The sequence below is a fragment of the Sceloporus undulatus genome, chromosome 2 (genome assembly GCF_019175285.1).
Source record: "Sceloporus undulatus isolate JIND9_A2432 ecotype Alabama chromosome 2, SceUnd_v1.1, whole genome shotgun sequence".
In the NCBI taxonomy this organism is placed as follows: domain Eukaryota; kingdom Metazoa; phylum Chordata; class Lepidosauria; order Squamata; family Phrynosomatidae; genus Sceloporus; species Sceloporus undulatus.
The window spans coordinates 330,027,773-330,051,109 of NC_056523.1; the positions used below are offsets into that span (position 1 = coordinate 330,027,773).

General features: G+C 41.0%; 1 protein-coding gene and 1 non-coding gene across 6 annotated transcripts in view; both read right to left on the minus strand.

Annotated features, from left to right (window-relative positions):
• Positions 1–23,337, minus strand: part of UBAP2 (ubiquitin associated protein 2) — a 120,536-nt gene that overhangs the window by 39,101 nt on the left and 58,098 nt on the right. For all 5 annotated transcript variants that reach the window (XM_042455418.1, XM_042455417.1, XM_042455413.1 and 2 more), the window contains 10 exons: positions 23,243–23,297; positions 20,231–20,334; positions 17,459–17,511; positions 14,083–14,150; positions 11,895–12,084; positions 9,833–10,046; positions 8,657–8,928; positions 5,670–5,836; positions 2,296–2,506; positions 958–997 (listed from right to left, as the gene is read on the minus strand). In XM_042455418.1, coding sequence (XP_042311352.1) covers positions 958–997; positions 2,296–2,506; positions 5,670–5,836; positions 8,657–8,928; positions 9,833–10,046; positions 11,895–12,084; positions 14,083–14,150; positions 17,459–17,511; positions 20,231–20,334; positions 23,243–23,297 — 1,374 coding nt within the window. The remainder of the gene's footprint in view (positions 1–957; positions 998–2,295; positions 2,507–5,669; positions 5,837–8,656; positions 8,929–9,832; positions 10,047–11,894; positions 12,085–14,082; positions 14,151–17,458; positions 17,512–20,230; positions 20,335–23,242; positions 23,298–23,337) is intronic.
• On the minus strand, positions 11,482–11,567 carry LOC121924582. The gene has a single exon (XR_006102686.1). It is a non-coding gene; the product is annotated as a small nucleolar RNA SNORD121A (small nucleolar RNA).

Consider the following 23,337-nt stretch of genomic DNA (forward strand, 5'->3'; position numbering starts at 1 on the left):
ATATTGGAAATCCTTGGAAGGATTCGGGGTTGGACTGCATGGCCCTTGTGGACTCTTCCAACTCTATGATTCTATGACACTGGGGAATGGATAAACAGAATCTGGGAAATTGCAGTGGCAGAAAAACCTATCAGAAATTTACAGGAAATAAAAGGAATTGATGCTACCAATGACTTTGCAGCAATTTGATATCACATTATAATTTTGCCATCAGACTTGGAACTGCTTATGGACACTTGATGAATTTTTGAAGAAACCTTTTCTAAATATGAACTGTTAATTAGGTTTGACTGCTACGTTATAATGAAATGCTTGGAAACAATTAGTTCATAACTATTTACAGGCATAGACACGTTAGTCTGGAATATCAGTATGAAAGAGATCTTGTAGATCTGGTGTGTTAAAAGGTGTTACAAGATCCTTTTGTATAGTCATAGCTGTGGTACTTGTTAATGTTTTAGAAGTATTTTTATTTAAAGGATGCTGGTGAATGGATGCTTAGCTACGGGATCATTTCACAGCTTTCCAACAAGTGATACAGAGCTTACCAGTTTCTGAGTACAATTCAAATGATGACCTTTAAAGCTCTACTAAAGCCCTAGATGGTTTGGGTCCACCTGAGGGACCTTCCCCATTCTATATCAGCCTGCCTGAACCCTCAGGTCTGGCCAAGCAGCTCCCTTCTGTGTCCCAGCTACAATGGAGGCACAACTGATAAGTATAAGAGAATTAAGATAGGGAAAAGAGAAATGTCCTGCTCATGCGTTATGACTGAACTGTGGGATTCTTTTCACCAACAGGCTGCACTGACACTCTCTTGGATGGTATTTTGGCTTGGCAGAGACCTTCCTCTTTAGTCAGGCATCTGTTTTTAAGGGCCCTTTCACACTGCACCATCACAAAGTAATATAAACTGGTATTTAACTGTAAACACAGCAAAAAAAATTTTGAACTTACTGTCAAGGGCCGGCTGCGTTCGGACACTTCCATGTCCATTCTGAAAGTCAAAGTAAAATAGCAGTGATTTAAGCTTTCTAAGAAGACCAGTTAAAAATGCAATCAAATGATCTTGCATGTCTATTCAAAAAGCTCCAATACAATCCCATTCATTACAGAAGGAATTCTGCTCATCTTGTGCTCACATTTTGGATGTCATATGCTTAGCAAGGGGCAATACACCAGGGATAAACATTAAACAATACAGTTCACTAACTCAGAATGCCTAGCAGCACACTCAGAAAACTTAGATTAAAACGTGTGTAAAGATTTTAAGACTGCGTTCCTTATAACCAAATTTTATCTGAATAGGATTCCTCTTGTCCTATTCACTTTGAACAACCATTAGTCCAAGGATGGGCATAGTTAAGCCAGTGGACAGCATGTGGTCCCTGAACTCCATTTTTGTGACGGCTGAACCGCCCTCTCAATTCCCCTTCATTTTTTAAGAAAAGGATAATTTTTGGTCCATTCTCCTCCAAAACCACATCAAAACCCTCCCAAACTCGTGAAAATGCCCTTACCCCATTCCCACAAGGATCTCAGAATCCTGGGCTATCCCAAAATACCTCAACTTCCTCTAAAATCCCTGTTAAAATGATGACAAGTTGTCACTATATATTTAACAAACAATATGCATGCACACCCCTATGCACACATACAACTGTGCCCAATGTGCATCCATGCATAACACACAACTATTGGCAGAGGCACCACATATAGATGTTTATCACACTATGCTCTTAAAGAGGTACTATTCCAGTGTGACTCCTCTAGCTGCCTCCTGTTGCATGCTGGGATTGGCAGTTTTAAGGAGGGGTATTTAGAATTCTCAGGCAGAGAAGTTCAGCTCCTTAAAACTGCCAATCCCAGCATGCAACAGGAGGCTGTTGCTAGAGGTAGTCACACTGGAATAGTACCTCTTTAAGAGCATAGTGTGATAAACATCATAGTCAACAGCATCACATAAGCAACTCAATGTCTGCAACCTTGAAGTGAATTCAGCCATTGGCATCAGATAAAAATGTCCAACCACTTTAATGGGGAAGGTACACAGGCAGCACAAAGACACAAGTACAGTTCCAGACATTATTTCAATTGGTATTATCGCACAAGATGAAGTAAGACGTATGTCAACTGAGAAACCCTGAGCACTAACAACTGAGTCTTAAGACAGCGTGACCAATACTGTGTACAAGGCTGCTGGCAGCAAATGAACCCTCAGGTACCCCTACTATCCCAGCAAGCTCTACTGTACTAGATAATTTCTGTGCTAAAGGCTTTATGTAGTCTCCTCACCGTGACAGCAGCGGGAGCTGGTTCTGTTGGAGGCACGGAACTTTGGTATGTTATCCTGCTGTGCACAGAGGCCTGGTCGTAGGAGGAAGTAGTTGTTACAGGACTAGCGCTCTGGGAAGAGCAGCTGAGGCTGGCGGATGTGATGGCAGGGGTGGCATAGGTGGACTCCTGTACTGTATTGGACATTGGCAAAGAGGTATTCAAAGGATCACTGAAAAAAGTAAAAGTCATTTATCGTCATGGTCAATGTCGATTCAGATATCACCACGAAGCTAACCAAATCCCAGTAAATCTATTCTGAACTGGATACACAACAGACAATTTAAAGTTATAAAGAGTGAGCTTGACGACAACCATCAATGAGGAAGATTGTTGCCTCCAAGCTCAGGTTTGTGACTTCCCAGGGGCTCCTATTTTCTGCTGACCAGTTGAATACTTGACTCAGTTCAATAGGATTGTTCATATCTAACACAACAATGAATTAATTTTCTTGCTTTGCAAACTAAACGTTCTAACAATGCAGGCTCATGAAATTGTGTCCTTTAAAAGCATTTGATCTGTGCATTCTAAGCAACACACGTGGTTTGCTTATTGGAATTTATATATATTTAAAAATATTTTCAAGTCATGGGTGGCTGAATCAGTGGATAAAAAACCCAGTGGATACAGAGGGCCAACTGTACAATAATCTCTCGATCACAACATTTTAAAAAAAGAAGTCAGCAACCGAAACAGGGCGAAAAGGAAGGAGGCACAGAGTCACAGAACTAGCAAGGGGCCACAAGGGTCATCTAGTGTAAGGAATCCAATGCAGGAATAAACAGCTAAAGCACTCCTGAAAGGTGGTTGCCCAACATCTGTTTAAAGACCTCTAGAGGAGGGCCCACCATCCTCTGAGGCAGTCCATTCCACAGCTGAACAGCTCTTACCAGTAAGAGGTACTCGCTAATGTTTACCCAGAATATATATATACACACACACACACACACACACTGGGGCAAAAAAGTATTTAGTTAGCCACCAATTGTGCACGTTCTCCCACTTAAAAAGATGAGAGAGGCCTGTAATTGACATCATAGGTAGACCTCAACTATGAGAGACAAAATGAGAATACAAATCCACACAATCACACCATCTTGATTTGGAAAGAATTTATTTGCAAATTATGGTGGAAAATAAGTATTTGGTCAATATCAAAAGTTCATCTCAATACTTTGTTATATATCCTTTGTTGGCCATGACAGAGGTCAAACGTTTCCTGTAAGTCTTCACAAAGTTGGCACACACTGTTGCTGGTATGTTGGCCCATTCCTCCATGCAGATCTCCTCTAGAGTAGTGATGTTTTGGGGCTGTTGCTGGGCAACACAGGCTTTCAACTCTCTCCTAAGGTTTTCTATGGGGTTGAGATCTGGAAACTGGCTAGGCCACTCCAGGACCTTGAAACGCATCTTACAAAGCCACTCCTTCATTGCCCAGGCGGTGTGCTTGGGATTGTTGTCATGCTGAAAGTCCCAGCCACATTTCATCTTCAATGCCCTTGCTGATGGAAGGAGGTTTGCACTCAAAATCTCACAATACATGGCCCCATTCATTCTTTCCTGTACACAGATCAGTTGTCCTGGTCCCTTTGCAGAGAAACAGCCCCAAAGCATGATGTTGCCACCCCCATGCTTCACAGTAGCTATGGTGTTCTTTGGATGCAACTCGGCATTCTGTCTCCTCCAAATACGACGAGTTGTGTTCCTACCAAACAGTTCTACTTTGGTTTCATCTGACCATATGACATTCTCCCAATCTTCTTCAGGATCATCCAAATGCTCTCTAGCAAACTTCAGACGGTCCTGGACATGTTCTGGCTTAAGCAGGGGAACACGTCTGGCACTGCAGAATCTGAGTCCCTGGAGGCGTAGTGTGTTACTGATGGTAGCCTTTGTTACATTGGCCCCAGCTCTCCGCAGGTCATTCACTAGGTTCCCCCCGTGTGGTTCTGGGATTTTTGCTCACCGTTCTTGTGATCATTTTGACCCCATGGGGTGAGATCTTGCGTGGAGCCCCAGATCGAGGGCGTTAATCAGTGGTCTTGTATGTCTTCCATTTCCTAATTACTGCTCCCACAGTTGATTTCTTCGCACCAAGCTGCTCGCATATTGCAGATTCAGTCTTCCCAGCCTGGTGCAGGTCTACAATGTTGTTTCTGGTGTCCTTTGACAGCTCTTTGGTCTTCACCATAATGGAGTTTGGAGTGTGACTGTTTGAAGTTGTGGACAGGGGTCTTTTATACTGATAAAGGGTTCAAACGGGTGCCATTAATACAGGTAATGAGTGGAGGGCAGAGGAACCTCTTAAAGAAGTAGTTACAGGTTTGTGAGAGCCAGAAATCTCGCTTGTTTGACGGTGACCAAATACTTATTTTCCACCATAATTTGCAAATAAATTCTTTCCAAATCAAGACAAAGTGATTGTCTGCATTTGTTTTCTCATTTTGTCTCTCATAGTTGAGGTCTACCTATGATGTCAATTACAGGCCCCTCTCATCTTTTTAAGTGGGAGAACGTGCACAACTGGTGGCTGACTAAATACTTTTTTGCCCCACTGTATATTGGAGGAGACTAATTTGAATCCATTATTTTATGTCCTATACTCTTGTTCTTCTACATGATACTCCTTTAGGTATTTAAATATGTCACCTCTGTGTTCTCTTTTCCAAGTTAAACATACCCAGCTCCCAAAGGAGGACGTGGTTTCTAGACCTTTTTGATGAAAAAATGGTCCTGAACACATTGCAGAAATAATCCAGTTTGAGATTGCTTTAACTGCCCTGGCTCAGTGCTAGGGGATCCTGGAAACTGTAGTTTATTGTGGCAACAGAGCTCTCTGAGACAGAGAAGGCTAAATATCTCACAAAACTACAGTTCCCAGAATTTCTAAGCAGGGCAGTTAAAGCAGTTTCAAACAGGATTATTTCTGCAGTGTGTTTTGGGCCAATGAAAACTGTTTTAGTAAAACGTTCAACTCCCCTCAATTATCATATTGTTCTGCTGTAAAACTGAGATTCAAATGGGTCAGGTGCAGTCAAAACCACAGACAGTCTAACGAGTTTGCATTTATTAGGGGGAGAAATAAGAGCAAGCTAATTTATTCACATGCACTGAACTCTTTTTTCCACCTGGTTTTCTAGGTAGCTCTTCCCAGGCAGCAAGGAATAAGTTTATTTCATTTTAATATCCCTGACTCTTCTTGTTTCCTATAAGCACCCTTTCACTCTTTGGAGCCCATGGAACAAAACACCTTTATCGACTATGTATCTTCCTTGCCAAAACTCAAGATCAGTGAAAGGCAAATCAAGAGGGCAGAAGTGGAACAGCGTACATACTTCACGGGCTTTGTGTACAGGATGTTGTTGGGTGCTTGGTTCTCAAAGCTTGAAGCAGATCCAAACTCAGAGAGAGAAGGCTCCAATCCAAACTCAAGAGCTCCAAACTGAACATTTAACCCTGACACATCAGTAGATCCAGGCATCTCCACAGCAGACGACGGGATCTGGAAATCAATAGCATGCTGTAAAGTAATGAAGTGTGCTCCAAGCAGAAAAATTTCATTTGCAGAGAAGCTGTTTATAACTACACTTGTCCCTCCATATCTGCTAGGGCCAGGGACACAAGACCCCCATGAATGTGGAAAAACTGCAAATAACAAAAATACCATGTTTTTACCCGAGAGAACACCTCTCTAGGAATCTCTAGGTCCTCCAGTGCAACTCTGTGGTCAATGTCCTACAGACACTGGCCATAGAACTGCCCTGGAGGAGCTACAAATGCCTAGTTGAGGATTCTCTCTAGGAATCTCTAGGTTTTTCAGTGCAACTTTCAGTTAAAGTTGACCATAGAGTTGCACTGGAGGACATAGATATTCCTAGAGAGAACATGTTAATCAAATCTGTGAATCATCAAATCCGCAAATATCAAAGCCACAAATATGGAGGGAGGAGTGTATTATTAGTAGTATAGTTATTTATATTCCGCCTTTCCCTTAGATTGGGACTCAAAGCAGCTTACAACAATTAAAAAATATTGTTCAAACTCCATAAAATACAAAAGTTAAACAACAATTAAACTATTGGGGAAAAATTAAAACCAGGTAAAAACATATATTAAAACACACACAGTGATTAACAATATCCAATGCATTGTGTAAGATGGGCTTTATATCATTTGCCAACAGAGAGGTACTATCTATTTATTTTAAGTTTTGCTCATTTAAAGCATTAGTATCCTGCCTTTAACAGAGTTCTAAAGATAGTAACACAGAAAAGAAGTCTAACTCCATGATATTCAACATATGTGCATACACAAACACACAGAAATAAATGCCTGAAAGCAGGAAAACAAAGCAGCAGTTAGCAGAAGAACAACAAAACTAGCAGACAGAATAAAATGATACTTGGCCCACTAAAAGCTCTGGAAAAAAAGTAGGCTCAACTGGGCACTAAACAGTAACAGAGAGGCAAGGAATTTCATAGTTAGGACATCACCAGAGAGAAAAGTCTCCTATTGCAACTGTTTAGGGGTACATAGTGGTGGTTCCTCTCAAAATCTCAAAACAGACAGGCCATTTCATGGGAAAATGCAAGATTCTTCAGATATTCTGTCTCCAAGACCTGCCTTGTGCACCAGAAGAGGAACTGTAACTTGTAAAAGCAGCAGGATGACTTGATCACAGATCTAAAGAGGCCCTGGCTTTTTTTTTAGTTAAAAAAAATATTATACAAATTATAACAGCAAAACAAAAACTCAAAATACAAAGAGTCACTTCATAATCATCATATCAACTACAGTATATGCATGCATAAGCCTAGAAATTTAGGTCAAAAAATTGACCCCAAAAACCTAAGTTGACTTATCCATGGGTCAATGTGAGTATTGTATCTTAACTCTTATTTAAAAGAAGGAACCATCGCCTGGAAGCACCTGTCCCCTCTTCTCTCTCATCCATCCAGCTTTAAGAGGGAGCACAAAGAGTTAAGGCTGCTGGAATTTTGTACATTCTCTGACATTGTTTTCCTTTGCTTCATCCTTTAGATCCTTTCTATATGCCCTTAAATTTTACCCTTGACTTATGCACGGATCTTATCAAAATCCATAATTTTGGCCCCAAAAAGTTGCCCTCGACTTATACATGAGGTCCATCTATAGTCGAGTATATACGGTATTATCAATAGTCTTCTAGATCTGCTATGGAAAGGGGAGAATATCAATTTGTGGCGCTTCTTGGTCTTTTGGCTAAGATATAATATAGGCTCTGGCTTTTATTAATGCATTTTCCTTGCTACCAACCAGTGGGGCTTATACAGACTCAGTAAAACTGAATGCCACAGTACACAAGACAAGCAACGGTCACAAGTAAAGTCCACAGGCATTTCTAAACTGCTTTGTATAGGATCCCTGGAAAAATATCAAGCTGCCATATTTTGAATATCCTAAATATTCCCAAATTGGTACACAGAATATTATGGTGTGTACACAATTCAAACTGCTCCATATTTCAAGCTGCATGTACAGCTCTGCTACATTAAAGTGGATGCAAGAAGGTATCATTACTGATCGGTCATCGCCTCATATCACTTCAGTAATCTATGCAGTATCTCAGTTAACAAATTAAAGCATTAGCTCTCAGCTACATAAACTAGTACAATCTTACACCAAAATGTGGGTTTTTCCCATTCCATAACAAGACTACTGATTGTGCAACTTTGTCAAATCTGTGTTCATATAAGGCATATTTCAATCAATGTGGCTTTTGGTGCCTGTTTATCGAACCATTTCCTGTACTGCTATGTACTGTATATGTATTATCCTACTTGAGAGTATGTATTTTCCCTGGAAGAAGATTAACCATCCATTATGAAGCCAAGCCCTCCCTCCAGTCCATCTACCTTGGTCCAGGCCTTGGAGGTAGAGAGGAACTGCTGGACCTCTTACCCTTCCCCTCCACCACTCCCTTCTCCTTCTGTGTCATGTCTTTTTAGATTGTAAGCCCGAGGGCAGGGAACTGTCTAAGTAAAAAGATTGTACGTACAGCGCTGTGTAAATTTACAGCGCTTCATAAATAAAGGTTAATAATAATAATAATAATAATATCTAAAGGCATAATTTTACTTCTGATGTTTTATATTTTTAAAATAACAAGACATAGAAGAGAGTTAAAAATGCAGTCATCTTCTGACAATAAGCAATAGCTTCTGTGTAATTTTTTGTTATTTAAGCTAATTGCATTTATTAAATGAACTGGCGACTGGGCAGTATCCACTGACAATCTTCATCTACAGTCCTATTCTCAGCCTGCTCCTGCAGCATTACCCACCTTAGACACTGGGGGTATCCTCCGTTTGGGCGGCTTGACCTGTTTCTGCTGGGTTTGATGGGCAGGCGTGGGCTGGCTATCCACAGACAGGCTGGGGAGGTGTAACATTTTGCTAACAGCTATTGAGGTATCCACCGGCGAAGACTCTCTGGCTTTGTGGGAGGTGAAGGATTCCAATCCTGGAGGAGGAGCAGCAGATGCCGGCTGCTGCTGTTGCTGCCGCTGTGTCAACTGACTCAGAACTGGGGACGGCTCAGGCTGGGATTTGAAATCTATGGACAATTAGCAACAGGGAAGGGATCACAAATAAGATCATCCATTCCTGCAGTAAAAGCTTGGAAATATTTGTCTTTTTGTTTTGTTTTTTAATTTCCATATAATAAAATTACAATAACAACTTACATCACAAACATTTCCATCGTTGTTATTACATTGATATATTTTCTTCTTTAACCTCCATATTGTTCTTTCTTCTATACAGACTTTCCCCTCAAAACATAGAATTCTAACTAATACTCATAACAATCAATACTTATTATGGCAAATTATATTATAAAATGTGTTCTTGCCCCCCCCCCCCCCCCCCCGCTCCATCATAACTCACTACTTTTATCTTAATTTTAATTCATCAAACTTTTTGTTGGTTCAGTATTCGCTACCTCAATTTTTGATGGAGTCTTCTCCTTCTCAATGTCTTATTATTTCTCCCTTTGTTTGTTTTTAGAATTATATGCTTTCCTCTTTTTTACTTTTGTCACTTTTTAAAAGATTCTTGTTTGTTCCCCACCTTTCTTCACAGTATTCTATAACTGGAGACCACTCTGTTTCAATTTTCTGTATTGACCTGTTGTTGACCACAAAAGTTGGTCTGTCCATTTCTCTTATTTCACTAACTTTTTGTATCCAAACTTCAATTTGTAGAGGTTCTTCTAATTTTTGTCTTTTTGCTATTGTTAATCTCGCTGCTGTGATTAAGTAGAGTAATATTCGCCAGTGCTTGGAAATATTTGGGGTTACAACACTCTGCCCATCATGAATCAGGAGGATTTGGGGAGCTGTACTTGCAAAAACAAAACTTCCCAGCACTGTTTTTGTTCCAGCACTATTCACACTGTCAAACAGCTGAAGTTTTCCCCAATTTCCCCCTATTTCAGCGATGGCTCACTAGAGACTTACCAAATTGAGTGAGCATAGATGGCTGGGAAATGGAAGGTTTAACATCCCATGATGCTGTTGTGGTTGTAGAAACAGAGGAGTTTGTACTGAGAGCACCTTGTGAGGTAAATTGGCCCAAACCTGGTGATTTCAACTGCTCTAAAATCTGGGATCCAGAGGAGTTAGCCAGTTTTGAAGTACCAAGTTCTCCAAATCCAGAACACAGTACTGAAGACTAGGGAGAAAGTAAGGTGGAGGGAAGAGAAAATATGGCTCAATAAATATACAGGCGTTGCACATCATAATTACAATTATGCAGTATATTCTAATGTAACAAGTATATACAGTCGGCCCTCTAGATCCATGGATTCAACCATCCACAGCTTGAAAATAAAATTTCAAAAAGCAAACCTTGATTTTGTCACTTTATCTAAGGGACACACCAATTTACTATGTCACTGTATACAATGGTATTTGAACGCCACGGATTTTGGTATCCACAGGGGGTCCTTGAACCAAACACAGAGCCCACTGTATAATTCATACAGAGTCAATGATAAATTACATTCAAATTGAAGGATAAAAAGGTTGAACTGAACTGGAAAATGGGTATTTCTAACAGCTAAGACTGGGAAAACTCTAGTATTTCTTCTCAGTCCAGCCTATCAATTGTGAGAATCCTGATGGTGTCATTCTTTTCAGAAGAGAAGTCTCATTTTTACATTATTGCCTGAGTTCTTTGAATCCTCCATTACATGATGCCTCTTTCATCTACTTATAGCATTAATTGTATTCAAATTTTAGAGCAATATTTTCATAGCTGATTTAGTTTTATTATTTGTGAGCTGCCTTGGGTCACACAGGAGAAAAGTGGCATATAACTGTGATTAATAAACCAACAACAGTACACAGGCAAAGAATGCTTGCTATTTCTCACCCTTGTTTTCACCATGAGACATCCTGCCAAGAATATTCTCAACTGACTCAAGACTTTTTTTGCCCTTAGGGTTTTGTTTAGGTGCAGATTAATTTATGCAGAACACACTGTTCTCTGCATAAAAATCCTGCATTTTCTGCCAACGATTTCTATGGAAAGGCATCATAAAATGTGAAAAATCATAAAAAATGTATAACAACTGTTATGATCTCATCCAACAGGGAGAAAAGTTTTAGAAATATTGCCTCTTGTATGTGAATTATAAAATAAGTGAATATTTGCATCTTTAGCTCAGAGCTGTGGCACACAATAGAAAAAAGCTCACATAAGATGAAACTGTTGCCGTTGTGTGCCTTCGAGTCATTTCTGACTTATAGTGACCTTAAGACAAAGCTACCATGGGGTTTTCTTGGCAGAATTTGTTTGGTGGGAGGATTGCCCTTGCCTTCCTCTGAGGCTGAGAGATTGTGATTTGCTCAAAGTCACCCCATGGGTTTCCATGACTGAGTGGGAATCTGAATCCTGGTCTTCCAATGTCCTAATAAAACACTCAAAGAACTAAATGGACTGGCTCTCAAGATAAAATTACCAACAGGTAATGAATACAACTTCCATAGTCAGAAAGACAGAGAAAAGAGGAGCAACTGGGAAGAGAAAGGAGGAAGCTGTGTTAAACATGGTAAAATACTCCTCATTTATGAGAACTGTGATACCTGCAAAGCATTTTTTACAAGGCCAGAAGACTCAGGAACAGTTCATTTCCACATGCAGCAGTCAGATATGTGCTTGGAAAGAATACCACATCACGGTCTGCTGACCTGGAACTGCTCTGCACTTCATGAACAAAACATTCTGTATCTTAATTAATATGCAAAGAATGTTATCTGCTCTCTTCTCAAGAATCAATACAAGAAGGTCACTTCAGCTGCTGACAGGGAACAAGTCGGTAAGTCAAAGATGGACTCACCATGCAAAACTGCAAAGACAAAGGTTATCCTTCACAAGGACAGCTTCAGTTCTGCATCCCCAATATACAGTATTTCAGAACCACCTAATTTCGCTTTTGGAAACAAAAAGGAAACACCACAAATACTATTCAGCACATAGAGTGCTCAGCATTTTTAATAATCCAAAGGTCAACATTACCAGACTCTGTGGAGAATAGGAGTTCACAGCACTTGTGTTACTGGCTCCCAAGGCCATCTGAGAGTTGTGTTGGGAGTTTGTGAAGACCAAAGCCTGCCCAAAGCTTTGTTGCTGGGGTGTCTCAAAGGAGTTTGCCTCAGTTTCTTGGCTAGATGTCACAGGCTTCTGAAGCAACGTCACCAGGTCAATACTATACACAAAAGAGAATGTGTTAAGGAGAGTATTGGCACAAAGAAAGAAGAGGACAACAAATCACAACTTGGGAAGGATTCAAACTGAATCCAGGAATTCCTACTCGAGGCCAAAAAACAGTGCATCTCCTACATCTCCTGTATCCCCCACGTAGTGTCCCCACAGGCTCCTTTCTGACAATATTCACAGAGATTGTATGACTTTCCAAAATATACCCCAAGGTTAGAAATTTTTCAAAATGTTTCACTTTACTGGAGTGAGACCTAGCCAAATAGTGAAGCTGTTGTTATTGTTGCTGTGTATCTTCAAATCATTTCCAACTTATAGCAAGCTTAAGGTGAATGTATTATAAGGTTTCCTTGGCAAGATTTGTTCAAAGGGGATTTGCCTTCGTCTTCCTCTCAGAGTGTGACTTGTCCAAGGTCACCAAATGGGCTTCCATGGCCAACTGGGGATTTGAACCTTGGCCTCCAGAGTTATAGTCCATCGCTGAAACCACTCCACCACACTGGCTCCTTTTCAAGGAAGACAAGCAATTAAAGTCTTGTCCAAAATCTATGAAAAAAGCCAAATCTACTTTGGGTACAGTGGACCATTCCCATCCATGGAGGTTCAGTTCCAGTCCCCGGCCCCAGATGGGAAAAATGTGGACAGTCACACCACATATTGTTCAATGAGCAGCAATATGCACGCATCCATCTCAGCATGCATGTGCCACCACTGAATAATATGGAGTGTGGTAATCCATAGGCAGTCAAATCCACAAATGGCTAGCCCGTGGATACAGCAGCCCTACTGTATTTTGAGTAAGTAAATCTCAACTTCTTTTTAGCTCATGGCTGTTTATGATGCTAGGCCAGAGCTGCATGCATGCATAGCCACAGATACATAGGTATACACACCCCAGTGACCCTCCTTTCTTGGACAGAAGGAATAGAGAGCATCTTTTCCATCACTTTGCAATAAAAAAAGAGCAATCTACACGACCACCTCTGTGGAAAGAAGCCTCTCTTTATTGTCTCTCCCAGGAGTCCTGGTATAGACAGCTCTTTCCTCATTGATAGCAGTATGAGGGAATCAGGGAACCCAGTGGAATCCAGCAACTAAATCAGGGCACCCAGGTGGAGCAGCATATGGCCACAAACTGTGAAACCGATAGTGAGTTGTAGGTCATTTTCTACAGCCTCCATTTGGCCTGTAATACATTTTTAAGAGTTAGGAGCCGGGAGCGGGAGGAGGGAGAATAGTAATGTCACAGGTATAGCAGCCTTACTTGTCAGGGTTAATAAAGTCCATACATCAAGGGAATACTAGGAATCTCAATAACTCTAGAGAACAACCAAGCAGCTCATGTCACCAACAGGAAAAGCAGGGGTCTTCTCAAGATTCCAGAGCAACTCATAGGTTTCTCCCAAGGAAAACACATCTGAACACATTTTAGGCCCCAGAAAGACACTAACAAATCCAGTTGTGAGGTAAGAGTCTTGACATAAACATCAGAACATGTGGGTAGCCCTTTTGTTCCTGAAGTGTTGGGCCAGTGCAAGTTCACCCCACCCTCAGCTGCTATACTTGTGTGCTAACAGTGAGGAAAATGGTAAAGCTCCTCTAGGCCACAGAGAATGCCCAAGAGCAACATGTAGCGTGCAGGAAATCTATGCTTTGCTGTATGTCAAAGTTTCAGAGGAGGTACATGTTTGTGTTGTGTATGACACAGAGAAAGCATGTGCAGTGGACAGGGTATGTTATGTACACCTTCCCCAAACCAGTGAGTTGGGTGCTCCACTGCTTTAAAATGGATCACTTGTTTTTCCATATGCCTTCCATCTTCCTATCCTGGCACGCTAGCTCCTGTAACTAGCTACAATTTAATCAGTTTGCACAAACACTTACTATATTTCACAGGTAGATTGTTGTTAAAAGTTGTTACAGGGGTAGAGGTGAGAGAATGGTCAAGGTTAAAGACCAAGACAGAAGGGAACAGAGCAAGCTATACCTTTGGCCAGGAGCAACATGGTTCTCAGCTGGAACTGATGAAGCAGTGAAGACTTTCGTTTCTGAAAGCTGGGTGGGAACCCAGAGAGGAAAAGAGAAATTCTATATTAACCACTTCACACATTATTTTGGCAGGAGAAAATATATGCATAAAAATGCAAGAACTGGCATGCTGAGCAAGAACAAATAGTCTAATAATTGAGCCCAATTATACTGCCTTTAACTAGAGCTAGCTTGAAATCCTTTCATGAGAGACACAATAACATAAAGCAGAGGTTCTCATGCTTGATGATACATCACACACAACCCACACAGGATGTGGAGAACTGGCCCTGAGCAGTGTCTGGTTGAGAAACCACCTGGGAACTCTATATAAGTGGCACTGAGAAGAAAAGACAAGGATAAATATAGTAATGAAAGGAAACCACAAGAGAGAAACCTCTTATTTAAAATAGCACAAAGGGTATTGTTAGGTGGGCCAAATACAGGAATGATCAAGTGGCCCTTTCCATATGCATCCCTTACCCCAACATTCTGAATGAGAAAATCCACACAGCCACAGTGTCCATTCAAGGCAGATCCTTAGACCCCACCTTTACAGTCTATGCTTCCAGAAACAGAAAGAGGCATATCACACTGTTTCTCTCCTTGGTGATTATATTATGATGGTGTTTTATGGATATAGCATCCTTGCATGCATGCTGATTTTCTTTAACATCCCAATTTAGTTCATGTATGCCTAAAGTATGCACAATCCAGACTTGCTCTAGCAGGTCTAGGAAGGTTGTGTTTCTACCATGGAAAGTCCCCATCCAAGGAACAATCCAACTCACATGGATACTTGATTTAAGGAAGACAGAATGTGGGAAGCTACTGCACAGGCCAATCTGTTACACAGCCTGTACAGTACCTTTTCAGAAAAAGCTCAAGGCCCAGGACAATAAAACTATTTAAAATTAAGAAGAGTACACATGAACAGTCCAAAAACTTATTAAATAAGACAATAACTTAAAACACTTTTTAAAACACTGTGTATGTACAAGCTGAATTTTCAATCCCAAAGACTTTAATAAAAGCCATACGTTAAACCTGAAACAAAAATGAAGGCAATGCTGATGTCAATTGGGCCTCTAAAGGGAGGGCATTCCATAACCTGGGTGTTACAAGAAAGAAAGCGTTCTATGTCTCATACTATATATTACTCCCACTGGTGGGAGATCTGGGAGGGCTTCTCTGGCAGACTTTGATGCTCAAGCAAGTGTACATACAGAGGGGGTGGGCAAGCTGTTACAGTGGACCCTTGTTATACGCTGGGGTTTGGTTCCAAGATCCCCCGTGAGTAACAAAATCTGTGGATGCTCAAGTCCCATTAAATATAATGACATAGCAAAATGGTGTCCCTTATAAAAATGGAAAATCAAGGTTTGATATTTGAAATTTATACTTTTTTTGAACATTTTCAAACCGTGGATGCTTGAATCCGTGTATAAAAAATCCATGTATAAGAAGGGCCTACTGTACTTCCAATATTTAGAAAAGGCTTGTCCTGGGCCTAAAATGACACGACAGAACAACAACAAAAATCACACATAGAGGGCCTTCAGGGGCATTTGGGGAGGTAACTATTTTTAATTTTTTTGCTATGAGTGCAGTCCTCCAAGGTATCCTTGAGGACTAATGTAGCTTCCTGCATTTATGTGCCTTCAAGTCACCTGTTGACTTATGGTGACCCCATTAATTTCCTAGGGTTTCCTTAGGCAAGGAATCCTCAGAGGTGGATTTGTCAGTGTCAGACAAATAGCCTACAGCATGTGGGATTCATCAGCTGTCTCCCATTCAAGCGCTACCCAGGGCTGACCCTACTTAGTTTCCAAAATCAGGCAGGATGTGGTGCCTTTAGGGTATTTAATGTGACCTCCAGTCTCTAAAAAATGCCCACTCCTAATACAGGGAGAGTTCAGTTATTGAGGTGTTAAGCCATTTAGGGTTTTTAGTATTATCATCAGAATCTTCAGTTCAGATCAGAAACTGTAGTAAAAGCCACAAGCTTCCTGAAGTTTCTTTCCAAGCTTTCTATCATTCTATTGTTCTGATTTTTGTAATTCATTCCCAGGGCTGCAAGAGCTTGATATTATGGCAATCTGGAAGGTCAATAAAGACAGTCCATGGCAATGATGTGTGCAGCAGCTGAAACGTTTTTTGTTACACGGAGACCCAGCAAGGTTTCTAGGAAGCTATTTAAACTGTTTCTGAGTAGATGTCTAGGAGAGCTCAGTCATGGCACAACAGCAAAACAACAACAAAATCTCTCGCCAGTTTATTGGCAACTTCCCTAAAACAAACAGCTGCTGACAAAATGTGGCTTCCAGTTGCTACACAGGAGTCGCATTACCACACTCCACCCCTCTTCGTGAGAATCATCTGCTCAAATACAACCTCAGGCCTGGGTTGTTGCTTTAAAGGTATCATTCATCAAACATACTAGGTATTCAAACAGAAAATCTTCTGAATTCAAAACTACTTGTCAATAGCAGATGCCAAGGACATTAGTCAACAGCTATTAGTTTCATTCTCCTGCTTGCCAAGTTTTCGAGCAGATAGCTTGTGGTTCGATTAGCGCAATAATATTTCACTTCCAGCTACCTTTTCCATACTGTATGTGGGACATGAAGGGGGGGACAGGAATTCTACTTAAAATAGCTCACTTTTAGAAACAAAAGAAAAGGGGGTGGGTGAGTGGGAATGCCCATCTCTGAGAAGGTGCACATCCCTCAAAGAACATATCCATCTTGCTGAGGTCTCAATAAGATTACCTTTGTCCCTCCATATTCACCAGGGTTAGGGGCACAAGGCCCCTGTGAATATGGAAAAACCGCAAATAACAAAAACACCATGTTTTTACCTGAGAGGACACCTCTCTAGGAATCTCTAGGTCCTCCAGGGCAACTCTATGGCCAACATCCAGCAGACACTAACCACAGAACTGCCCTGGAGGAGCTACAAATGCTTAGTAGAGTATTCTCTCTAGAGATCTCTAGGTCCTTCAGTGCAACTTTTAGTTAAAGTTGACCACAGAGTTGCACTGGAGGACCTAGATATTCCTAGAGAGAACACATTAATCAAATCCATGAATAATCAAATCCGCAAATATGGAGGGATGAGTGTACTCATCATGACTAAATGTGCATAACTGTGCCTTAACTGAAAAAGAATCCTATCAGACTTGGGCTATTGCTAAACCACCATAGGTGAATAATCTTGAAAATAGCGTCAAAAGTCTGGTAATATATTCTTCTCAGCTCCCTTGAAAAGAAATGGCTCCAGCTAATCACATAATAAATGTAATGTTCTCAGCTAGCCAATAAATACCAACTTACATCTTCATTCCAGTCTTCAGCTGTCCATTCCTCTATTGAGTTCTTCCATGCTCCTGTAGCAAGAGGAAAAAACAGAAAAGCAAGACAGACCCTAAGTTCTGGTACCATATTTCCAGTTCTGAGAGTTCCCTCCCTAAATGATAATCCATGTGTTTAAAGAAAAATATCAAGAGAAAAACATTCAAGTTACAAATCAACAGAGCTTTTCAGTAGTAAATAGCCAATTTTATCATGGTGTTAAATTGTACGTTATTGAAGTATTCATCCACTAAATAAGACACAACAGAAAACACCACAGTCTCACATTTGAAAGAAAGGACTTAGGATTTTTTAAGGCTATTATTTTGCTTATAGCTTTAAAACCACCCTCATGCTGCCTCCAAATGCTCAAGAGGCACTCCAGCAGTGTAATATTTCAAAACTTCATGGAGGAAATACAGGTATGGTGAGCAGAGATGAGGATGTACCAATATCTGTTTTTTATTTCTTTTGAAAATGTCTATAGGGCACCACAAGGACACATATAACTGAATATAGAATGATAAACATGTATCAAAAGGAGGGTGTATCTAGTGATGTCCCTAAATTTCTACTTGGCTCCTGCAGCTAGATGGTCAGATCTCACTCACCACCAACATCCTGTCTTTCTATGAAATTACTGGATGCAGAGAGACAGGGCAATTGCAAAAGCACCCGTTGTTCTTGAAAATTTTCCCTGGTGAGTAAGCTGTCATTGACTTTGACATCTTTTGATGTTTGACGTATGATAACCTAAGTTTAGTTATACAGTGGTACCCCAGGATACGAATTGATCGCGTTACGAAATTTCCGGGATACGAAAAAGTTAGATTGGAAAAAACTGTTCCGGGATACGATGTTTTTTTCGGGTTACGAAATTTATTTCGGCGCGAAATTCAAACGCAAAGCGCGGCTAGCGGCTTTCCAGCGCTAACGGAAAGCCTTTTCGGGTTGCGAAATGTATCGGGTTACGAACGGAGTGGCGGAACGAATTAATTTCGTAACCCGAGGTAGCACTGTATCCCTTCCTGGACGAAAGGTATACATTTAATAGAATAAAATAAAATAAAATAGGTTTCTAGGGAGAGTTCAATCTTGATTTATTCTTGGACCCATTTGTTTGCCTTTTTGAGACTTAAAAAAAAAATTCTAGCATCTATTTTCATTAACTCCATTCCACTTCATCAGACACATAGAGTAAAGCCTCTGTGCGGAAACATATATATGAACAAGTTGGAAGAGAAAAGTGGATCGTGAATTGTAAATGAACTCAAAATACACAGGTATGGTGATGGGGTGACAAGATCAATTTTAGTGATGGTCATAAAGAATAGGTAAAAGGACAGAGGTGGAAGGCAAAAGCCAAAATCATAACTTCTTTAACCAGTTTCAAAACTAAGTTGAAGACTATATTGTTCAGAGAAGCGTTCCCAGGCATTGTGTGGTTGTTTATCCGATTGTTATCTGATATTTGATTTGATATTTGACATTTTTAAATTTGTTGCCTGCTTATTTTTATCTAATTGTATTTTGTATTATTATCTATTGTTTTATATGTATTTTGTAGAATGTATGCCATTGGCAGGTTCATTTTTATCGATTTTATTGTTTGTTTGTACATAGAATCATAGAGTTGGAAGAGACCCCAAGGGCCATCCAGTGCAACCCCCTGCCATGCAGGAAACCCAAATCAAAGCATCCCTGACAGATGTCCATCCAGCCTCTGTTTAAAGACCTCTAAGGAAGGAGACTCCACTACACTCCGAGGGAGTTTGTTCCACTGTCTAGCAGCCATAAATAAAGTATAATAATAATAAGATAAGTAGATAAAGTATGAATAGGGGAAGAAATTCTTCCTACAACACATTAATATGGGTACATGGTCAGTCTAGTGATGCAACACAACAGTCATGAAAACCCTACCTCATGCCTGGGATGGGTTTTATCTTGTTTGTGCTGTTTATGGTGTTATTGAGCGTTACAGAATTTGCTTTTTTATTGGGTTTGTATTATGTATTTTACTCTGGGAACCTTTCAGCTGAACAGCAAGACACTGAACAACAGGATCATCAAGCAGTGAAGGCCATAAGAGAGCAAGGCCAATGCAACAGTTTCAGATTAAACACATCCTTGTACTGTTTCAGCAGGATTTTAACAGTGAACGGAAGACAGATTATGCTGTGTCAAGCAAAGATCTCAGTCCACTGAAGTACTTTGAAACAGAGACCATGTGATTGGAAGATATGAAACATTAACTTCATTTTATGTTTCCAAACCATCAATTCCTCATGCTTGCAAGTGTTGCCCCACAATCATGAAAACAAGAAACTTTTAAACAACTCCAAAAATATCTCTAGGTTGTATCCACAGACCACATATGTGCCTTGAGGTGCTTCATAAAGCCACTAGGTTAAGATTATTTTAACTTCAGAATGAAGTGGAAATCTGGCCTTCATATAATCTAAAATATAGATACCAAAAGGTAAATTTTTCTTTGCATATCTTCAAGAGTATTTTTGTTGCCTGGTATATTTCTCTAATTTATCCTTTTTCATGCATCCCACAGATGTCACTAATGAGGCTTTTATTTGTATTTCAAAAATATTTTATACTAGACCACAGATGAAGACTTTGTTGAAGAACTTATATCTTCACTGTATTACTTTCTAAGAGTTTAAATCACTGTATGTTTTTATATTAAGATACATATTTTTGTGTGTCCTGGATCCCAGTTCCTTCTGGCAGCTACCTCACCTGTTCCATCATCTCCATCTGTCTGTCCAGACTCCCAAGCCTCTTGTTTGGCTCCAAACCCATCTGTGGCAGAAGACTCTGTATAATCTGCAGGGTTAAATGTCCTATAGGTCAAGAAAATCGAGAAAGTCAGAAACTTAAGAAAAATGAATGTATGTGATCTATCTTAGACGCAGTCTCGAAAACAAAACAAAACTGAATGCCCCCTAGGGAGTGTGGGGGACATTTCTGCCATGTTTTTAGGTGCAAGAGAGGCTATTATTATAACAGGAATTGACCCAGATGTTGCTGCCTGTTCGATTTCTGTTTTTTTAAAAAGTTCTCTCATGGCTATAAAATGACTGGGAAGGCAGAAACATGCCAAAAATGCCCCTACACTCTAGAGGGTAGAAAATTTTAATCCCTAGGAAAGGCACTTTGTCCACCCTGGAATTGGGGAAACTGTCTGTGTTTTCAATTAAGTGACTCAGAGAAACCAACCCCTAGTTGGATGTACCTTAAAGATGGGACAAAAAAGTATTCAAATTCAAGGCTTATTCTTCATCTCAGTACAGACAGATGTTGAGATGTAGTAACAGTTAAAAGGAACACATGATTTCATGAGTATGCTTCTTTAAAAAAACATACTTGTTTTGTGCATAAAACCTGTTATTGTTCAGTCCAACAGCACTCATATTATCATGTGTGTCATGACAGAAACAGAAGAGTTTAACTGCACAGAAATGGGTTCTGTAAGAGAACAAGTGAACGTGCAATTAATTTGACGCTGCCAGATGGTATCAAAGAGCAACCCCCAGCTCCTGCTAGCAGAAGATGTAATTTCAGAAACTCTCAACTAGACTCAACTAGACTTCAGATACCGTATTTTCTGGCGTATAAGATGACTTTTTAACCCATGAAAATCTTCTTCAAAGTTGGGGGTCGTCTTATATGCCAGATTAAGCCCTGGCCTGCTCCCACCTTCGCAGGCCTCCGCAGAGGCCGGGAAGGAGGTCCGCGGCCGGTGCAATCACCGCGATCGCTGCTGGGCTGCTCTCTCCTTCCAGGCCTCTGGGGAGGCTGAGAAGGAGCTCCGCGGCCGGCGCGATTGCCACTGGGCTGCTCCCTCCTTCCAGGCCTCTGGGGAGGCCGAGAAGGAGCTCCGCGGCCAGTGCAATCGCTGTGATCGCTGCTGGGCTGCTCCCTCCTTCCAGGCCTCTGGGAAGGCCGAGAAGGAGCTCGGTGGCCGGTGCAATCGCTGCTGGCCTGCTCCCTCCTTCCAGGCCTCTGGGGAGGCCGAGGCCGAGAAGGAGCTCCACGGCTGGCGCGAGCACCGCTGGCCTGCTCCCTCCTTGGGTTTGGAAGAGGGGGTAGTCTTATACAACGAGTATATCCCAAACTCTATATTTTAATAACAAAAGTTGGGGGTCGTCTTATACACCCAGTCGTCTTATACGCTGGAAAATACGGTAGATGAGCTGAGATGGTCCATTTAACTCTTGATCTTGTAGCACCTTGCATCTGCTGCATAATTTTCAGATTATAATGGAATTAATTCACACAGGACTGGGTTGAATATGGTGTAATTCTGTTACAGCCCCCCCCCCCAAAAAAAGACTTTTTACAGCAGCAAGGCTCCTGTTCTTATTGTGACATCAGTTTTCATGGCCTACAGTCCACTACGTCATGTGCATGTTGGTTCAGTAGTTGGAATAATGGTCATCATTAGTTACAAATTCAGGTTCCTAACAAAACATTAAAAGGCTCCAGAATGCCCAACAATGGTTAAAAAACTGAACACTGCACTAGCAAAGGATTTTAATGTACCAGCATTTTTCTTAGGCTTTTCCTCATCCTGTTGTTTTTTTATACCACATAAAATCTGCTTCAGAGTTTTCCAGCCTTCCAGAACTGCTTTTATTGACAAAGCGCATTTGCAGGGGAAATGTCCCCTCCCTATTCTATTGACAGAAATACTTCTACCAGAAGAAAACTACAACTAGATTGGTACTTGGGCTTTTCAAAATCATGTAAATTTAGTTTGTTTTGCATTCAAGCATTTCCACAATTTACTGCACACATATCAGTAGCACTATGCTTCTTGACTCGTCGCTTCACCTGACTGCTCAGGTGAATGCGACGGTCAAGAGCACCTGTTACCAGCTTCGGCTTATCCGCCAGCTGCGCCCATACCTGGCCCAGAGGGACCTAGAAACTGTTGTACACTCTCTGGTAACCTCGAGACTGGACTTCTGCAACGTACTCTACATGGGGCAACCCTTATACCAAACCCGGAAGCTTCAGATGGTGCAAAATATGGCAGCCAGGCTGGTCACTGGTGTTTCCAGGACCAGCCATATAACACCGGTGCTGAAAGATCTTCACTGGCTGCCTATTCGCTTCCGGGCCCAATATAAGGCGTTGGTGATTACCTATAAAGCCCTAAATGGCTTGGGTCCAGGTTACCTGAAGGACCGCCTCTCCCCGTATATTCCATCCCGCACCCTCAGAACATCCGGGCAGCTATTACTGAAGGTGCCGGGGGCTAGGCTTACTTCCGTCACAAGGCGGACATTTTCCATCGCCGCCCCGGCCCTTTGGAACACGCTGCCCGCCAAGCTCCGCTCGATTACCTCCCTGGCCCAATTTAAAAAGGATTTGAAAACCTTTTTTTTTCCAGCTAGCATTCCCCGCATAAAATCCTGTGGGCCTCCCTCCTCTTCCGTGGCCATGAGGACGGGCTATTGGGGTTTTTGCTGGTTTTATTTTATTGTATGCTGTATAGTGTGTTTTTAAAGTACTGTACTGTATGTGTCATGTAATGTATGTAAACCGCCCTGATCTGAGGAAGGTGCAGTATACAGTACAAATAAAAACTTTATTTATTTATTATTTTAACTTCCTTCCAGACAAAATTAAGGAGACATTGACAGGCCCTTTTTCAACACAGTGCTGTACATTCATTTCCTTTAACCCAATATCTTGCAACTCTATGATTCTATTATTCTATTCTATTCTATGATCAGAACCTACCCCATGCCTTGGGCTGAAAACCTCCCTGCTCCTCTTCCTCTGCCACGTCCAAACCCTAAAAAAAAGGAAAAATTAAAAAGACTTAAGAGTAAATG